The following is a 13918-nucleotide window of genomic DNA, read 5'->3' as shown; positions in this document are numbered from 1 at the left end:
TCGTCGTGGTTGCCACTGGGCTCCGGCGAGGTAGTCGGCAATGTCACGCGGTCGTTCACCTCGATCGGGACGCGGCGCGTTGACGGGGAACCCTCGTAGGCCCATTTCGCGGTATGGGCATCGGCGGTAGACATGGCCGGCTTCCCCGCAGTGATAGCAGAGCGGGCGGTGGTCGGGGGCGCGCCAAATGTCCGTCTTCCTCTGGTAGCTGCGCTGGGCGACGGGCGGGCGTGCTGGCGGCGGCGGCGGTGGACGACGGAACTGCGGCGTTACGGGGCCCTGGCGCGAGCGCGGAGGGGGGCCTTGACGACGGGCGACGGCGGCGTAGGTCAGCGCTTCCGGCTGGGGTTGCGGCGATTGTGGCTGCACATCGGGAACTCCAAGTGAGCGCTGAACTTCGTCTTTGACGACGTCGGCGATAGATGCCACGTGAGGCTGCGACCTGGGAAAGAGCTTATGCAGCTCCTCGCGAACGACCGCTCTGATGGTCTCGCGCAGGTCGTCGGCGCCTAGCGCTTGAGCGTCGGCGTAGTTGGTCAGGGCACGGCGGTTGTATTGCCTGACGCGCATTTCAAGCGTCTTCTCGATCGTTGTAGCCTCGGAAAGAAATTCGGTGACAGTCTTGGGCGGGTTCCGCATCAATCCGGCGAATAGTTGGTCTTTGACACCCCGCATCAAGAACCGAACTTTCTTTTCTTCAGACATGTCGGGGTCGGCGTGGCGGAAGAGGCGAGTCATCTCCTCCGTGAAGATAGCGATGTTCTCGTTCGGCAATTGCACTCTGGTTTCTAAGAGAACCTCTGCCCTCTCCTTTCGTACGACACTCGTGAAGGTCCTCACGAAGTTTTCACGAAAAAGGTCCCACGTAACCAGGGTGGTCTCTCTGTTCTCAAACCAGGTCCGAGCAGCGTCATCCAACGAAAAATAGACATGGCGCAGCTTGTCATCGTCACTCCATTTGTTGAACGTCGCGGTCCGCTCGTATGTCTCCAGCCAGGTTTCAGGGTCTTCAGCCGATGATCCACGGAAGGTCGGTGGTTCCCGAGGTTGTTGCAGCAGGATGGGGGACGCTGGTGCTGCCATTCTGGTCGTTGACTTGGCCTTGATTGCGGTGGTCTTTTCGGGGAGAAGTCCGAACTCCGGCACAAGTCCTTGCTGCCTACGGCTAGCTCGCTGGTCCTTGGCGACGTTGGTCTCGTCCTCCGGTTTTGGGCTTGGGTCGCGGCTTTGCGGGGGCGTTCGGTGCATGGACGAACTAGCACCTCCACCAGATGTCACGTAGTAGTGACGGTAGGAAAAACAGTCACAAAACTGTGTATGACGAAACTGGTTGTTTATTGGGCGAACCTGTGCCCACAAAAGCAAGCTACACTCAAAGCACAACGATAGCGGCGAACACAGTCGGCGATCGTCGAAAATCTGATCAGCGGCAAAACGCGTCGGCTTTTATAGCTGAGTCATCGAAGGTTCCAGAATAATCCCTGGTACGCGCGTGTCTTCCAGAAAGTTCTAGACAATTGGCGTCGCTCATACAATCAGATAACATAAACGTCGGTGAAAACAGGCAACGAAAAGAAGCATCGATAACGTTCTAGAAACTTCTGATACAGGCGCGTCCTGCGCCGAGCGATAACGTTTAACATTTGTTAGCCGGTGGAAAGCCGCCATCGGCGAAAGATAAACATGTTTACGTGTCAATATACAGAGTGTCCCAACCAACGTTAGCCAAGCTCTTAAAAAAGTCACAGGCCTGCGCGGCACACGCAGCACTATCACAGCGTAAGCTGGTTGAGCGGCGCAAGAGTATCTCCAATTTCGGCACCACGCATAACCAGGTCTCCACAGCGAAGTGTCTTCGCCTCGATTTTGACGAGAACGATCTGAACTGTCCACCCCGAGTCGACGGCGAGCTGCGGCTTGTAATGCTCTCAGAACAGCAGTCTTAATAAAACTTCTTGTTGGGCTAGTTGGTACATTCTTCATACAACGATAGGACGAAACACATCAAGTAAAAAAAATACAGGTGAAAGGAAAGAGCGTGACTCGCAACTAACTTTATTCCGAGAAAGCATCGCAATATATAGCTGAGCTAACACATGCGCAGCAAGGTTCGACGTATCACCCCACCTAGATGAGTCAAAAAGAATCATGTGCTAGTTTAAAAAGCATCTAAAAATTGCGGCGCCGCAAAAAAAAAGTATCTAAAAAATGCGCGGCGCCGAGTTTGAATTTTTTAGATGCTTTTTATACTAGCACATGATTCTTTTTGACTCATCTAGGTGGGGTGATACGTCGAACCTTGCTGCGCATGTGTTAGCTCAGCTATATATTGCGATGCTTTCTCGGAATAAAGTTAGTTGCGAGTGACGCTCTTTCCTTTCACCTGTATTTTTTTACTTGATGTGTTGCGTCCTATCGTTGTATGAAGAATGTACCAACTAGCCCAACAACAAGTTTCATTAAGATATATTTCTTCTATAGCGGGCCCTTTCTTCGGTTCAACTCTTCCTATTTCTGAAGCTTGCTTACTAGTCGCTTATATTGCTGAGGCCACATGCCGTGCAAGATACTTGACCTACCACATCACCAATGGGTTGGTCCCGTTTGAAGTGCAAGCCTTGTGCGGGTTTGTGAAGCCGTCAATCGGGCACGCGAAGAGGATTTGCCGAGTGTGGAAATCGGAAGTCTGGAGACAAATTCGCCTTTTGCAGGACTGCCTGCGAAGCAAGTGCTTTGACTCTGACACAGGATGGCTAGCTCATCAGAAACTCAAGTCCTATCAGAGGGCTGCGCAGCAGACGACGGAGTTTTGGTGGCGATGTACGTTAAACCATTTGACCAGGGCTACCAAGAAGGAAGCTGCAAAACCTGCCCAGCTGCACGTTATTGGAGATCTGCACCTGCCTGAAAGGATAGCCAACACGCTGAAGAAAGGACCAAAGTTTTCCATGCCCCCGGGACTTCAAGTTCACGGATTGCTGGCACTGAATAGGCGTGTGTCTAACGCGGTGCAAGGTGAAGACAAAGAAAGATGCCTTTTGGAAGGAGTGGAGTGCCTTGCAAAAAGTGTACAGCGTGAACATGTGTGTTGTAAGGATCCAACTAGAGAAGTGGTTTCCTATTTTAAGCAAAACAATCTCCAGCTCCTGCAAGCCGATAAGGAGGGAGGATTTGTTGTTATGTCTTCCGGAGCCTACAGTGAACAAGCTGCACTTGCAAAAGGAAAGAACTTCAGGCCAGTGAAGATTCAGGAGAACAAGGTAAAAGCCAAGGCCACGTTGCTGTGCAAGGATCTTGAACTTTTAAGATTGTCTAAAGCTGTTAATGCTGCCAAACTAGGTGTGCTATCGGTGTTCTTTAGCGTGAAAACACACAAGCCAGAGAAGCCCTTCCGCTGTATTGTTAGTGAACGAGATTCATGGCAACAACTTGTAAGCCGGTTTCTTCTAAAACAACTAAAATCGCTTGTGGTGGAAGATCCGTTTATCGCAAGAAATTCGGATGACGTTACGCAGTTCTTGCAAGGTTTCCAACAGGGTGGCTGTGCGTTCTCAGTTGATATAGTAGATTTATTTTATTCAGTGCCGCATACAGAATTATTTACCGTTGTGAGAACCTGTATTGAAGAGAATGGCATTCTTGCCTTTGAGAGGACTGCAGGAATTTCCGTTGATAATTTCCTGACCTTACTAGAATTTTATCTGTGTTCGACATTTGTGACGCACGAAGAGCAGGTTTACATTCAACGGAACGGGATATGTATTGGATCGTGCGTAGCCCCAGTGCTGTGCAACATGTTCTTAGCCTCTTTTGACAGAATGCTAGCTCAGGGCCTTGACAATGCAAAGGTGCATAGGGTTTTTAGATATGTCGATGACTTTCTAGTAGTTTTAAATACTAAACAATGTATGACTACCACTAACTTGGTGGACGAAATCTTGATGGAATTCAGACAACATGCGAAGGGGCTGGCCTTCACGCATGAGCTCCCTACTAACAACAAAATACAATTTTTAGATCTGAGCCTCACGCTGTCAGAGGAACACATTTGCTGGGCCTACCGTCCCCGATCATGCAAAGAGTTGATGCCCTATGATGCGGCCCACTCAAAAGTAATTAAGAGAGGCATTGCTTCTATGTGCTTGGAAGGTGCGCTGGCGAAATCGTGCCCGCACAGGATGGCGGACAGCTTTGACAGTCAGGTCAACCGGCTCTACTCAGCAGGGTATCCGCGCTCCGTCATTGGTGCTGTAGCTGAAACACTCCTTCAAAAATTAAAAGGAAAAAAGAAGGAACGGCAACCGATGGAAACAAGGCCAATAGTTGTACCCTACGTACATAAGGTTGCGCACAACCTTAAGAAGGTAGCGAATAGAAACAATGTCCCAGTGGTGCTCTCTGCACCAAGGAAGCTGTCAGGCCTGTGCCCGCGGATTTCCAAAGCACCCAAGCAGCCTATATGTGACAAGAGGCATGTAAATCCCGACGTCACTTGTGTGGTGGGTGTGGTTTACGAAATTCCGCTCAGCTGTGGCAGGGTTTACATCGGCCAAACGGGTCGATGTGTTAACGACAGAGCGAGAGAGCATGCTCTTTCCATTAAGAATAACCTTTCAACACATTTACCTGCGCACTGCAAAGCATGTAAATGTAACGCAAGATTTAAGGAGATCAGCATTCTGGGTAGAAGCAACGAGGTGCTGGCACGAGAAATGCTCGAGGCATATTACATAAAAAGAAAAAAAGATATCTGCATTAGCGATACGTCAGTGGTGTTGCGCGGCGCCGAGTTAGAATTTTTTAGATGCTTTTTAAACTAGCACATGATTCTTTTTGACTCATCTAGGTGGGGTGATACGTCGAACCTTGCTGCGCATGTGTTAGCTCAGCTATATATTGCGATGCTTTCTCGGAATAAAGTTAGTTGCGAGTGACGCTCTTTCACCTGTATTTTTTCCTTGATGTGTTGCGTCCTATCGTTGTATGAAGAACAGTAGTCTGCCGAGCCCGATGATGCCTGGTTGTAGCCGCGCACTTAGCTCTACGATTCGCTTCAGCAGCGGTTCGTACCTTGCGAGGAGAAGCCATAACGTGTACCGAAGAGCTACGCAGAATACGTGGTGCACATCTAACATCGGGATAGCGTTGATTGCGCGCCTCGTCTTAACCGCATCTGATCGCATGCGGCAGTGCAGGCACGTTAACTAGATGACGCCACCATATTGGCGGAGGCACGGGTCGTCTGCGCCTGCGCTTCTGCCTAGGGCGCGTTTATAGGGCCTTTTTCTGACGCTGATAGCAAGCACTTGCGTGGCTCAGTGGTAAAGTATCCGACTCCCACGGAGCGTTCCTGGGTTCGATGCCGGCGGAGAGCGGGTAATTTTTCGCATTTCCGGCGATAGCCGTTACGGGGCGGCGGCGGCATCATCGCTACCAGAAACGGCTGTTGGAATGAGCCCATAACAGCTTACGCTGTAAAATGAAATATAGGATATACGAGGACGCAATCAATGGCATTCTGTCAGCGGTGATGTACTCCACCAAGAGGGTTGTTTTTTCGTAGTTGAACTGAACGCTAGAAAGATGTGTACGAAAGCAGCCAATATTTTCAATCTCATAATAATGAAGCCCCGCATTATTATTCTCTAACGCCCATCTAGGCGCTAGAGATATCTATACTTGATACATGTATTCGCGTTCCTGCTACTCCCCAAGATGAGCAGAATAGCTTAGAGCACGAAGCGCCACTCACCTAGACTCCGCAGCTTTGCGGCCGCCGCCACCGCCGCATCGGGCCTGAGCGATGGGACGACGGTGTCAGCGCTGCCGGTTCCGTAGCCGTTGTTCCGTGTCCTTGTTGTCCCATAGCATAGCATAGACGTAGCATAGACGTAGGTCACTGTTATTTACCTCCGAAGAAACATATATGCAATGCGCCTTCAATAAACAGCCTTACTCATGCCTAATTCGGCCGTATGACTATCCGCCCTTTATAAAGCCCTGCTTGGGTATAGGTGGTAAATGCGGACGTATTAGGCGTTAAGTACGAACGTGAAGCACACGAGCATTGAATATATGATAAACAAGAGTTTCCCAAAGCAGAGCGCGCATTCGCTGTGCCATAAGTTTTGCGCCACGTTTTCGAATTCTGCTGTGAAGCTAAAGGAAGAAAACAGCGATAAGCATAAGGAATATGAAACTTCTTTGTTGTTTACGCATGAGACATGCAGATCTCACCCAGAGTAACCTCCTGAAAGGAGAACGGCCTACTTGAAAATGTTGCAGTGATAAGCCAGCAATGTAGCACATACTTTGAGCATGTTCTCACATTAATAGTCATCGAAAAGAGATCTTTGCTCCCATGATACAAACACCACGTGCCAAATGCATCCTAATGTTTTTGCTCCGCAAAGCACCTAAAGTCACTACAGCATTTTAGAGTATTAATGCGATTAGCATTCTTGGGATACTTGAAGCACTTTCCAGAATATATCTATATCCTTGTCCGTCTCTAATCGTTTTGCGCCCAGTGACCCAAGTTGTCTACGAGCTTGAGCCACTAGGCACATGCTCGTTGTCGTGATGCCAGCGTGGTCGTTCCAGCTTTGTCAGCCGACTCTCGTCATGACGTCATCTTCATATGGTCTTCGTCATCCCATTGTCGTCATGCCGCCTTCGTCATTCCGTCGACGTCACTTCTTCGTCATTATGTTGTCGTCATAGAGTCATCGTCATGCTGTCATGGTCGTGGCAGGTCTTTGCGAGCGAGTGTAATAGCTAGGTGGGCCAATCCCGGAGACGGTGCTGTCGCACGTAGCCGAAGCAGTGGAAATCTCGGATTGACTGCTAGAGATTCAAAACAAATGTGTCTTCAGCAGTACGTTGTGTCGGTACATTGCCTAAATGTTAATCGCACGAACGTCGACATTCAACGCGAGATGGGTTCTGCCGGAATTTTATGACCTAGTAGGTACATGCACTACTATCCTATTTCCTAATAACTGACGTCGGCCATCCTGTGTGTGCTTGCGCATTATCTCCTTTAAAGCTGATGCGCCACTAAGCGGCATCTCCCACACATACACTTCACTCACGCAGGTGTATGTTGTTATTGTTGGCGCAGGTTCCCACGAGCAACAAGGCGCCAGTGGCTTCGTCAAGCGGAGAAGCTCGCGACGGCGGCCTCTACAGGTGGTGCGAAGGGGGCGTGTACGCCTGCTCGGCACACTGTCCCGAGTACTAGTCACAAGGCGGTGCTAATTATGCGCGGCTGTGTGCCTACTTCTACAAGAAGGGATGCACTGCAATAAAAAAACAGGAATTAGTGAGTGTTGTGCATAGCACATTTACGGCAAACGCAGCAACGTCAAAAATAAAACGAGAAAGTTCGCCAGGTGTGGCACTCTTGTAACACAAAACGGCGAAAGGCTGCTGGACATTTGGTTATACAAGAAGTTGTACAATCGGTGCTAGACTTCTTTGTAATACAAATTCGCAATGCACACGGTCTATAGGGGGCGCGCGAGGCGATTCATGATGGCCGGCACAGAGATTATAAGGATCGCCGACTGCTCGTCCGTGTCGTAGCACGCTGGGCTTGTTCTCATCGACCGCGGAAAAGGTAGCGATGACGCTACCTTTTTGCAAAGCAGGTGTCTTTAGCAGAAATTATAGATCACCTTCAAGCCTGTAAAAAAAAAGAAAAAAAGGAGCCCGTGCCTAATAGAAGACAAGGAATTTCGGAACGCCGGCTATTTGTCACGGCGTCCGTCAAGGCATGCAGCGCTGAAGCTGTTGCTATTCAAGGAATGCTTGTGCAGATGTTGCACGATCAAGACAATCCTTATAAGAATCCGAGTTTATTTTTGAAGAAGGCAGTCGTAGCAATATGCATTAGCTTTTTGTTGTATTTTTCAGTCGCGATGTCCGCACGGCTTGCCGCGCCTCGCGCGCCCCGCGTAAATATATAAATGGCATTCTTGAATATAACAGCTCACGCCCCGCGTAGGTATAAATGACTATCGTGCATATCCAGAACGGCGTGCTTGCTTGTTGCATGGTACACGGGATTTTTTCCATTTCGCCCACAGCGAAATGCGGCCGTCGTGGCCGGGATAAAAAAAATAGATGAGTTACTTATTTTGCTCTAACAAGGAGTGGCACTGCCTGCATGGAGTTGTATCGGAAGAACACCTGAAAACACAGTACCGTGAACGTACGCAGCGTCGCATATGGCTTGGTAATGCTATCGAGCGCCTCTCAAAATTGACGCGCCATTCTTTTTCCGATGGTACGGGAAAACCAGACACAGCTTCCCTAACTGGTCTACACCTAATCAATTGTTGCGGTGGCGTTCTGACCGCCTTATCACGTCTTAGGGCAGAGGTGCGGACTCATTAGCTTGTCTTTCGTGCCGCTTTATTCACGTAAGTTATAGCCTCAACGCAGTAAAAGCTTAATGCTTATGCTTTTGTGATCGATAGCATTTTGCTTACCACTGCCGCTCCAGAAGAAGTACAGTGAACTACTTGTGTCAACTTCAAGGGACCCAAGGAAATAGTTCACTTAACTGAAAGTTCACTAAACTGAATATTCACTATAGAATATGGAACAGCATAGGACGCAGCAGACATCGAGTGAAAAGTGTGAAATGCAATTTATGAAGTTATGGTTTATGGAGCGTAATAGTTATGTTGCTCCCTATGTCATTTTGAAAAATATCGAACTTTATTTACGCTGGTGCTCTTAAAGTACAAGAAGTAACAAAGCTGTCCAGAAAGTCCACGTTTTTGTGCACTTCTGGCACAGCTTGTTGCTGAGACACGAAGTCTCGCAACTTTTCAAGGCATCCTAAAGCCTCGGCTAGAGTTGCAGGAGTTGAATCGGCCTCTGCCATTGCATCTTCCTCGTCGCCTTATTGTTCTTCTGGAAGGGACACTGTAAACAATTTCCAGATCTGATAGTGCAGCGCAGGTAACGAGCTCACTGCCACACTGCACACAGACTTCAAACGAAGTGGTGTTGCTATCAGCAATCAGCTGCTGACAGACCGCTGTCACCAGCTGGACGTTGTTCGTTCACCTGAAATATTCGCTACTCGGAAATTTGTTTAACTGAAAGTGTTTTGCATTGAATGCACAGGAAAATCACCGGGGATTTTCTGAAAGCTCGTTATTCTGGAATATTCGCTAAACCGACCTTCGTACAACTTAGAGTTAACTGTATTTCACCCCAACAAAGTGCACGATACAAACCTTCATTGGCGCTGTCACAGGCTTGCCGATCGGGAACTTCACCGCCCACTACTCTTTAGACACGCGTCTGTCAGAAAGGACAGACTGCATTAATTGTTGTCATGATGTGTGGAGAAGAGATCAATTTAAAAGGAAATGTTTCTCTTGAATTTGGAGATATCTCTGTCACTGAAATGGCATCAAAGTAGAGGATTAAATGTTTCGGCACAGAACTACACCTGAGCAAACATTACTTTTGATAACATGAGCGATGTAGATGCTATACATATGGGCATCACACTTCTTACAGTTTTGTTGTTTCAATAAAATTTGGCTCATAAAATACATATGTAAACTTAACTGAATGGAACACCTGCAGTTCAAAGGCTTTGCCACTGCCGTGCTCGTCACCGGTACTGGCTGGCACTTCCAGCGCTAATTTTGTGCACGTACACAAAAAAGTCGCAGTTTCGCCCGAAAGGGGAAGCATCAATTGCGATAGCAAATTAGTAGTGTACGGTGTAGGATAGTAGTTTTATCGGCTGCATAAACTTGGACACATTCGCTTACTAACTGAATTAACAAACTTGGTGTCAGCGCGCATTAGCGAACACGAATAGATCACACTCGACCACAGACAACCACTGTCAGAACCCTGGCGTGAACAAGCGCGGCGGCAGCAGCGAGCGAAGGTTCGTGCGGTCTATCGCTTCAACGGAAACTGAGTGGCGAAAGCACAGCGCACACAAAGGTAGGATCTGTGTGGAGATCGCTTTCAAGATACGGTGCGAGCAACAGCCGGCAGCCGCGCAAAGTACAAGTACGCAGTTGCTGGCAGAGTAGAAGCGGCACCCCCTCCCTCCCGCGCTACCTTCCCGCTTTCCTCCTTTCGCTTGGGAGATTGAGTCGCCAGTTCCCCTTGTGCCCGGTCGCAAGATACGATTTTGATGCCGCAGCTAAACGTTGCCTCCCCTCCCTCCTTCCCTTCCTCCCCCCTCCCTCCCTCCCATCCCCCACAGCCTTTCGCACGACTGGAAAACATCGCGTTTGCTTTCCGCCGTGCGTTCGCTCTCCGTGAAAGCACGCGTCCCTCACGCGCTTTAACCCGCACATACAGCATACGGCGCTCGGCGACGATTTTATCGCACTTGAACCTTATACGCAACCTGACGGCGACGGCGACGACAGAAATTCGCTTGGAATGTCCTTATAATTGCTATCGCAATTATAGGGAGCTTTAGAAATAGTGCATCCAAGCGTCTTTGCGAACCCAAAGCACCAGGCCCTGGTTGCTGTTGCTTGTACGCCGGTTTTCATTCTTCTATGGCTCGCACTCCTTCGATGCTCAGTAGTTTGTGTCCCCAAACGTTTTGCACGTAAAATTTAGAACTCACTAATAAGCAACAACATTGCTGTGGATGGGGGTGGCCCAATGGTAAGACAGCGCACATGCGATGAAGATGTGGGTTCAACTCGGTCCCATTGATTTCAAGTTGTCTTTTCATTTACTTTCATTCCTTTGTACTTATATACTTCATACTTATACTTTATACTTTATACTTTATACTATACTTTATACTTTATACTTATACATGTTTCAAATTTAGACTCGTATTTAATTACTCCCATTTTCCTTCTACATTTCCTGATTTCCTACATTTCCTGACAGCTTCATACATAGATAAACTTTTGTGGTTCAGAACTAATGAAAATTCAGCAAGATGTGCACTAAGGTTTTGAAAGGTAAATTATATGTTAAATGGTGACATTGCTTTAACAATTGTTGCTTTGGCGGAAGGATTGTGGACTTGTTTTACCTATTTGTGTTGCCTTAATTAAAGCCTGTGATGCTAACCAAAACATTCTCTAGAGTCATGCTTCCAACCCTATTTTAGATTAATTTTATCACTTCGCGAATGCCTGACCAAAAGGGCAGACTGCTGATCAGATAAAGGCACTACTGGAGAAGTTTGGCCGACACCTTGTGGGGAAGCTGGCTGACATTCAGTCAGCCTAGTGGAGTTGGCAGAGTGCAGCAAGTGCCTATTTTATTTTATGAACTTTGCAATCTTTTCTTCAAGCCTGACGACATCCGGATGGGTCATCAGTGAAAACCAGTGTTTACGTTTTGTTTTCACAAGCGAGCCATCAAGTTGCACTTGCGCTTTTTACAGTACTTAAAATGTGTCGTCCACGTGGTTTATTTTTCTTCCGGAACTTCTATTTCTTTGTTCACTTATAGTGGGTGCTTCTGCGAAGGCTGCCAAAAAAGATTTAAAGATAACCTGTGCTAGATATCGCAATTGCAGTTTCGTGAGCTGGATTACTGAAAGAAGCTGTCATTATTTGCTCGAGAAATGAATATGCATAATTGAATGATTAATAAGGTCTGTAATTAATATTTAAACTAATATCAGGGCCCATATACTACAATTCACAAACTAGCCGGGAAGTTCACTAGCTAGATCCACTTGCAACTAACTCTTAGGATTACACCACTTTTGACACGAATTTTGTGACATTGACAGTGCAGATACTTTTGGGCTTTAGTGCCTAAAACAGTGCAATTTTTTAAAGTAAACGAAACAACCGTGTATTCTTGCTGCAAGCTTGACAGCGCAAATATCGAAAATCGTGTCGTCCAAGTGGATATGCCTCGTGAACTCGCCAGCTACAATCGTAGATTGCAATATGTGCCACAACTTCATGAGTAAAAATTAATTAGTAAATTTCAGTAATTAATCGATTAGCCATTTATATGTCTCATGCAAATAATAGCCATTTTTTGAGTAATCCAGCTCAGGGACTTGACTTGTTATATCTGCCACAGGCAAACTTAAACTTTTTTGCTGTCTTCGCAAGAACATTCACTATTACTGCTTTTTTACCTAGTCATATTAATGTATTTTCAAATTTATGACGTAGAGCACTGATTGTACTGCTCACATAACTAGTACTTTTCACTGTGATGTCCTTGTATTGTGCAAAACTTGTATATTTGCACCTGCTAGTACAAAAGATATATTTCTGGCAGCATATCTGAAAAATGGGCATATCTTGATTTTCTCTGGAAATAAGTTTCTGCACCAGTCGCGAAACAGGAGACATGTTTATGCTGCCTGTTTTGATTAGTTGGGCATGAAGGTCATAGCGAAAAACTTATTAGCGCCTGACATCAACTGATTGCTTCTAAACAAAACATCATCTAAAACACCATGTAAAAGTAACACGTCTGTCGCCCTTTCTTCTGCTGAGTGTTGATTCTGTGAGTGCCTAACGGGAAGGGAGTGGTGCACCTTTCTAAGACTTTGGTAAATTTTGCGCAGAGTGTTGTCGATGTTTAAACACAGTCGAAAGTTTAGCGGTCCCCTTGCTTGTGCTCCTCCTATTGCTCCTTTTTCGCGCCTATTGAGCATAGTTTATGATCTGTTGGACCAGCCTCACTTATTCACATGATATTGTGCTCCAATGCCGTTATGCGAGACATTCTCAAGATTTTAACTTAACTGCAACTGTTTTACAGTTGTTTACCACTACACCCAGAGACAAGCGTGCACAAGTGTTAACGTACACGGTATGGTGGTACCAACTCGTGACATAGATCATCATCAACATACACCATCATGATATAAATTTCAACTGCGAGAAGCAGAAATAACATTACAATGGCCAAGCTCTACCTATTTAATTAGGGCAAGGACATTGGCAGCAACAATAACTAGTGTGCATTTTTTGCAGTTTTCCAACAATGACACTTAAGAAAAATGTTTATCAAATGATGTGGCCAGTACCCCAGGAAGCATTGAAAGGGGGCAGTGAAAGATAGCTTCCGCTACCGCCGAAAGAAAGCCACGTTATCACAGGAAGCATCATAAGTCCTTGCCAAGAGAGTGAAATGCGAAAGGTTATACTTTTCTCTATGTCTGCTTAAGTTGAATAAGTTTGTTTGGTCGCATTAATTTTCATAATTCTTTGTACATGCACCTCGGCATAATGCAGGGTATTTCAGCGAACACTTTCAAAAATTTTTAAAGAGTTGCCTATGGCAGATAGCACAACTCGAGTTCTTGATACGGTCTACTCGAAGGAGTAGACAGTACTTGCACAAGAAAATGAAATGCGTAATCGACTAATTAAAAAATAACTAACTAAGATTTCAACTAATTAACTTATGGCGGATATTGCGATTTGCAAATTGTGTCCGTGGAGGTCGCAAGGCGGATCCACTTGGAATGAATTATCAGGATGGCACCAGTTTCCTGATATTATTTCCCGGAATCCCAGGTAAGCCTAAGTGTCAAATAACGACACACCTACAGAGTCACTGTCTAAGTTCTTAAATCACCATCTGTCAAACATCCCGACCACCCTACCATCTTTTGTTTAAGATACGCCCCACTTCCTTCGAATTATCGATTCGATTAACGCTAACAAAATCCTCTTCGACCGCGCTATTCTAGTAACTTTAGATGTTTCTGCACTTTACACTTACATACTTATGAGTGAAGGAATTGAAGTCGTGTCGAAGTCCTTCGAAGTCAATCCTCAAGCGCATGCTCCTGAAGTTTACCTGTCACTTCTCGAGCTAGTTCTCACGCTCCACTATTTCGAATTCGATTCTATTCACCATCTACAAACTTTCGGCACAAGCATGGGAACACCATTCGCTCCCACGTATGCCAACA

At 46.6% G+C, this 13918-nt stretch overlaps 1 protein-coding gene across 1 annotated transcript in view; it reads left to right on the top strand.

Moving 5' to 3' along the window:
- The window catches only part of LOC119444485 (xyloside xylosyltransferase 1-like), a 49764-nt gene extending 42454 nt beyond the window's left edge, over window positions 1-7310 (top strand). Inside the window, exon 5 of the mRNA XM_049664618.1 lies at window positions 7124-7310. Coding sequence (XP_049520575.1) covers window positions 7124-7243 — 120 coding nt within the window. The 3' untranslated portion in view covers window positions 7244-7310. The remainder of the gene's footprint in view (window positions 1-7123) is intronic.
- Window positions 7311-13918: the final 6608 nt, after the last annotated feature.

The sequence above is a fragment of the Dermacentor silvarum genome, chromosome 3 (genome assembly GCF_013339745.2).
Source record: "Dermacentor silvarum isolate Dsil-2018 chromosome 3, BIME_Dsil_1.4, whole genome shotgun sequence".
NCBI classification, from domain to species: domain Eukaryota; kingdom Metazoa; phylum Arthropoda; class Arachnida; order Ixodida; family Ixodidae; genus Dermacentor; species Dermacentor silvarum.
The sequence above is the reverse complement of the archived record's forward strand: the minus strand, read 5'-3'. Positions and strand labels throughout refer to the sequence as shown.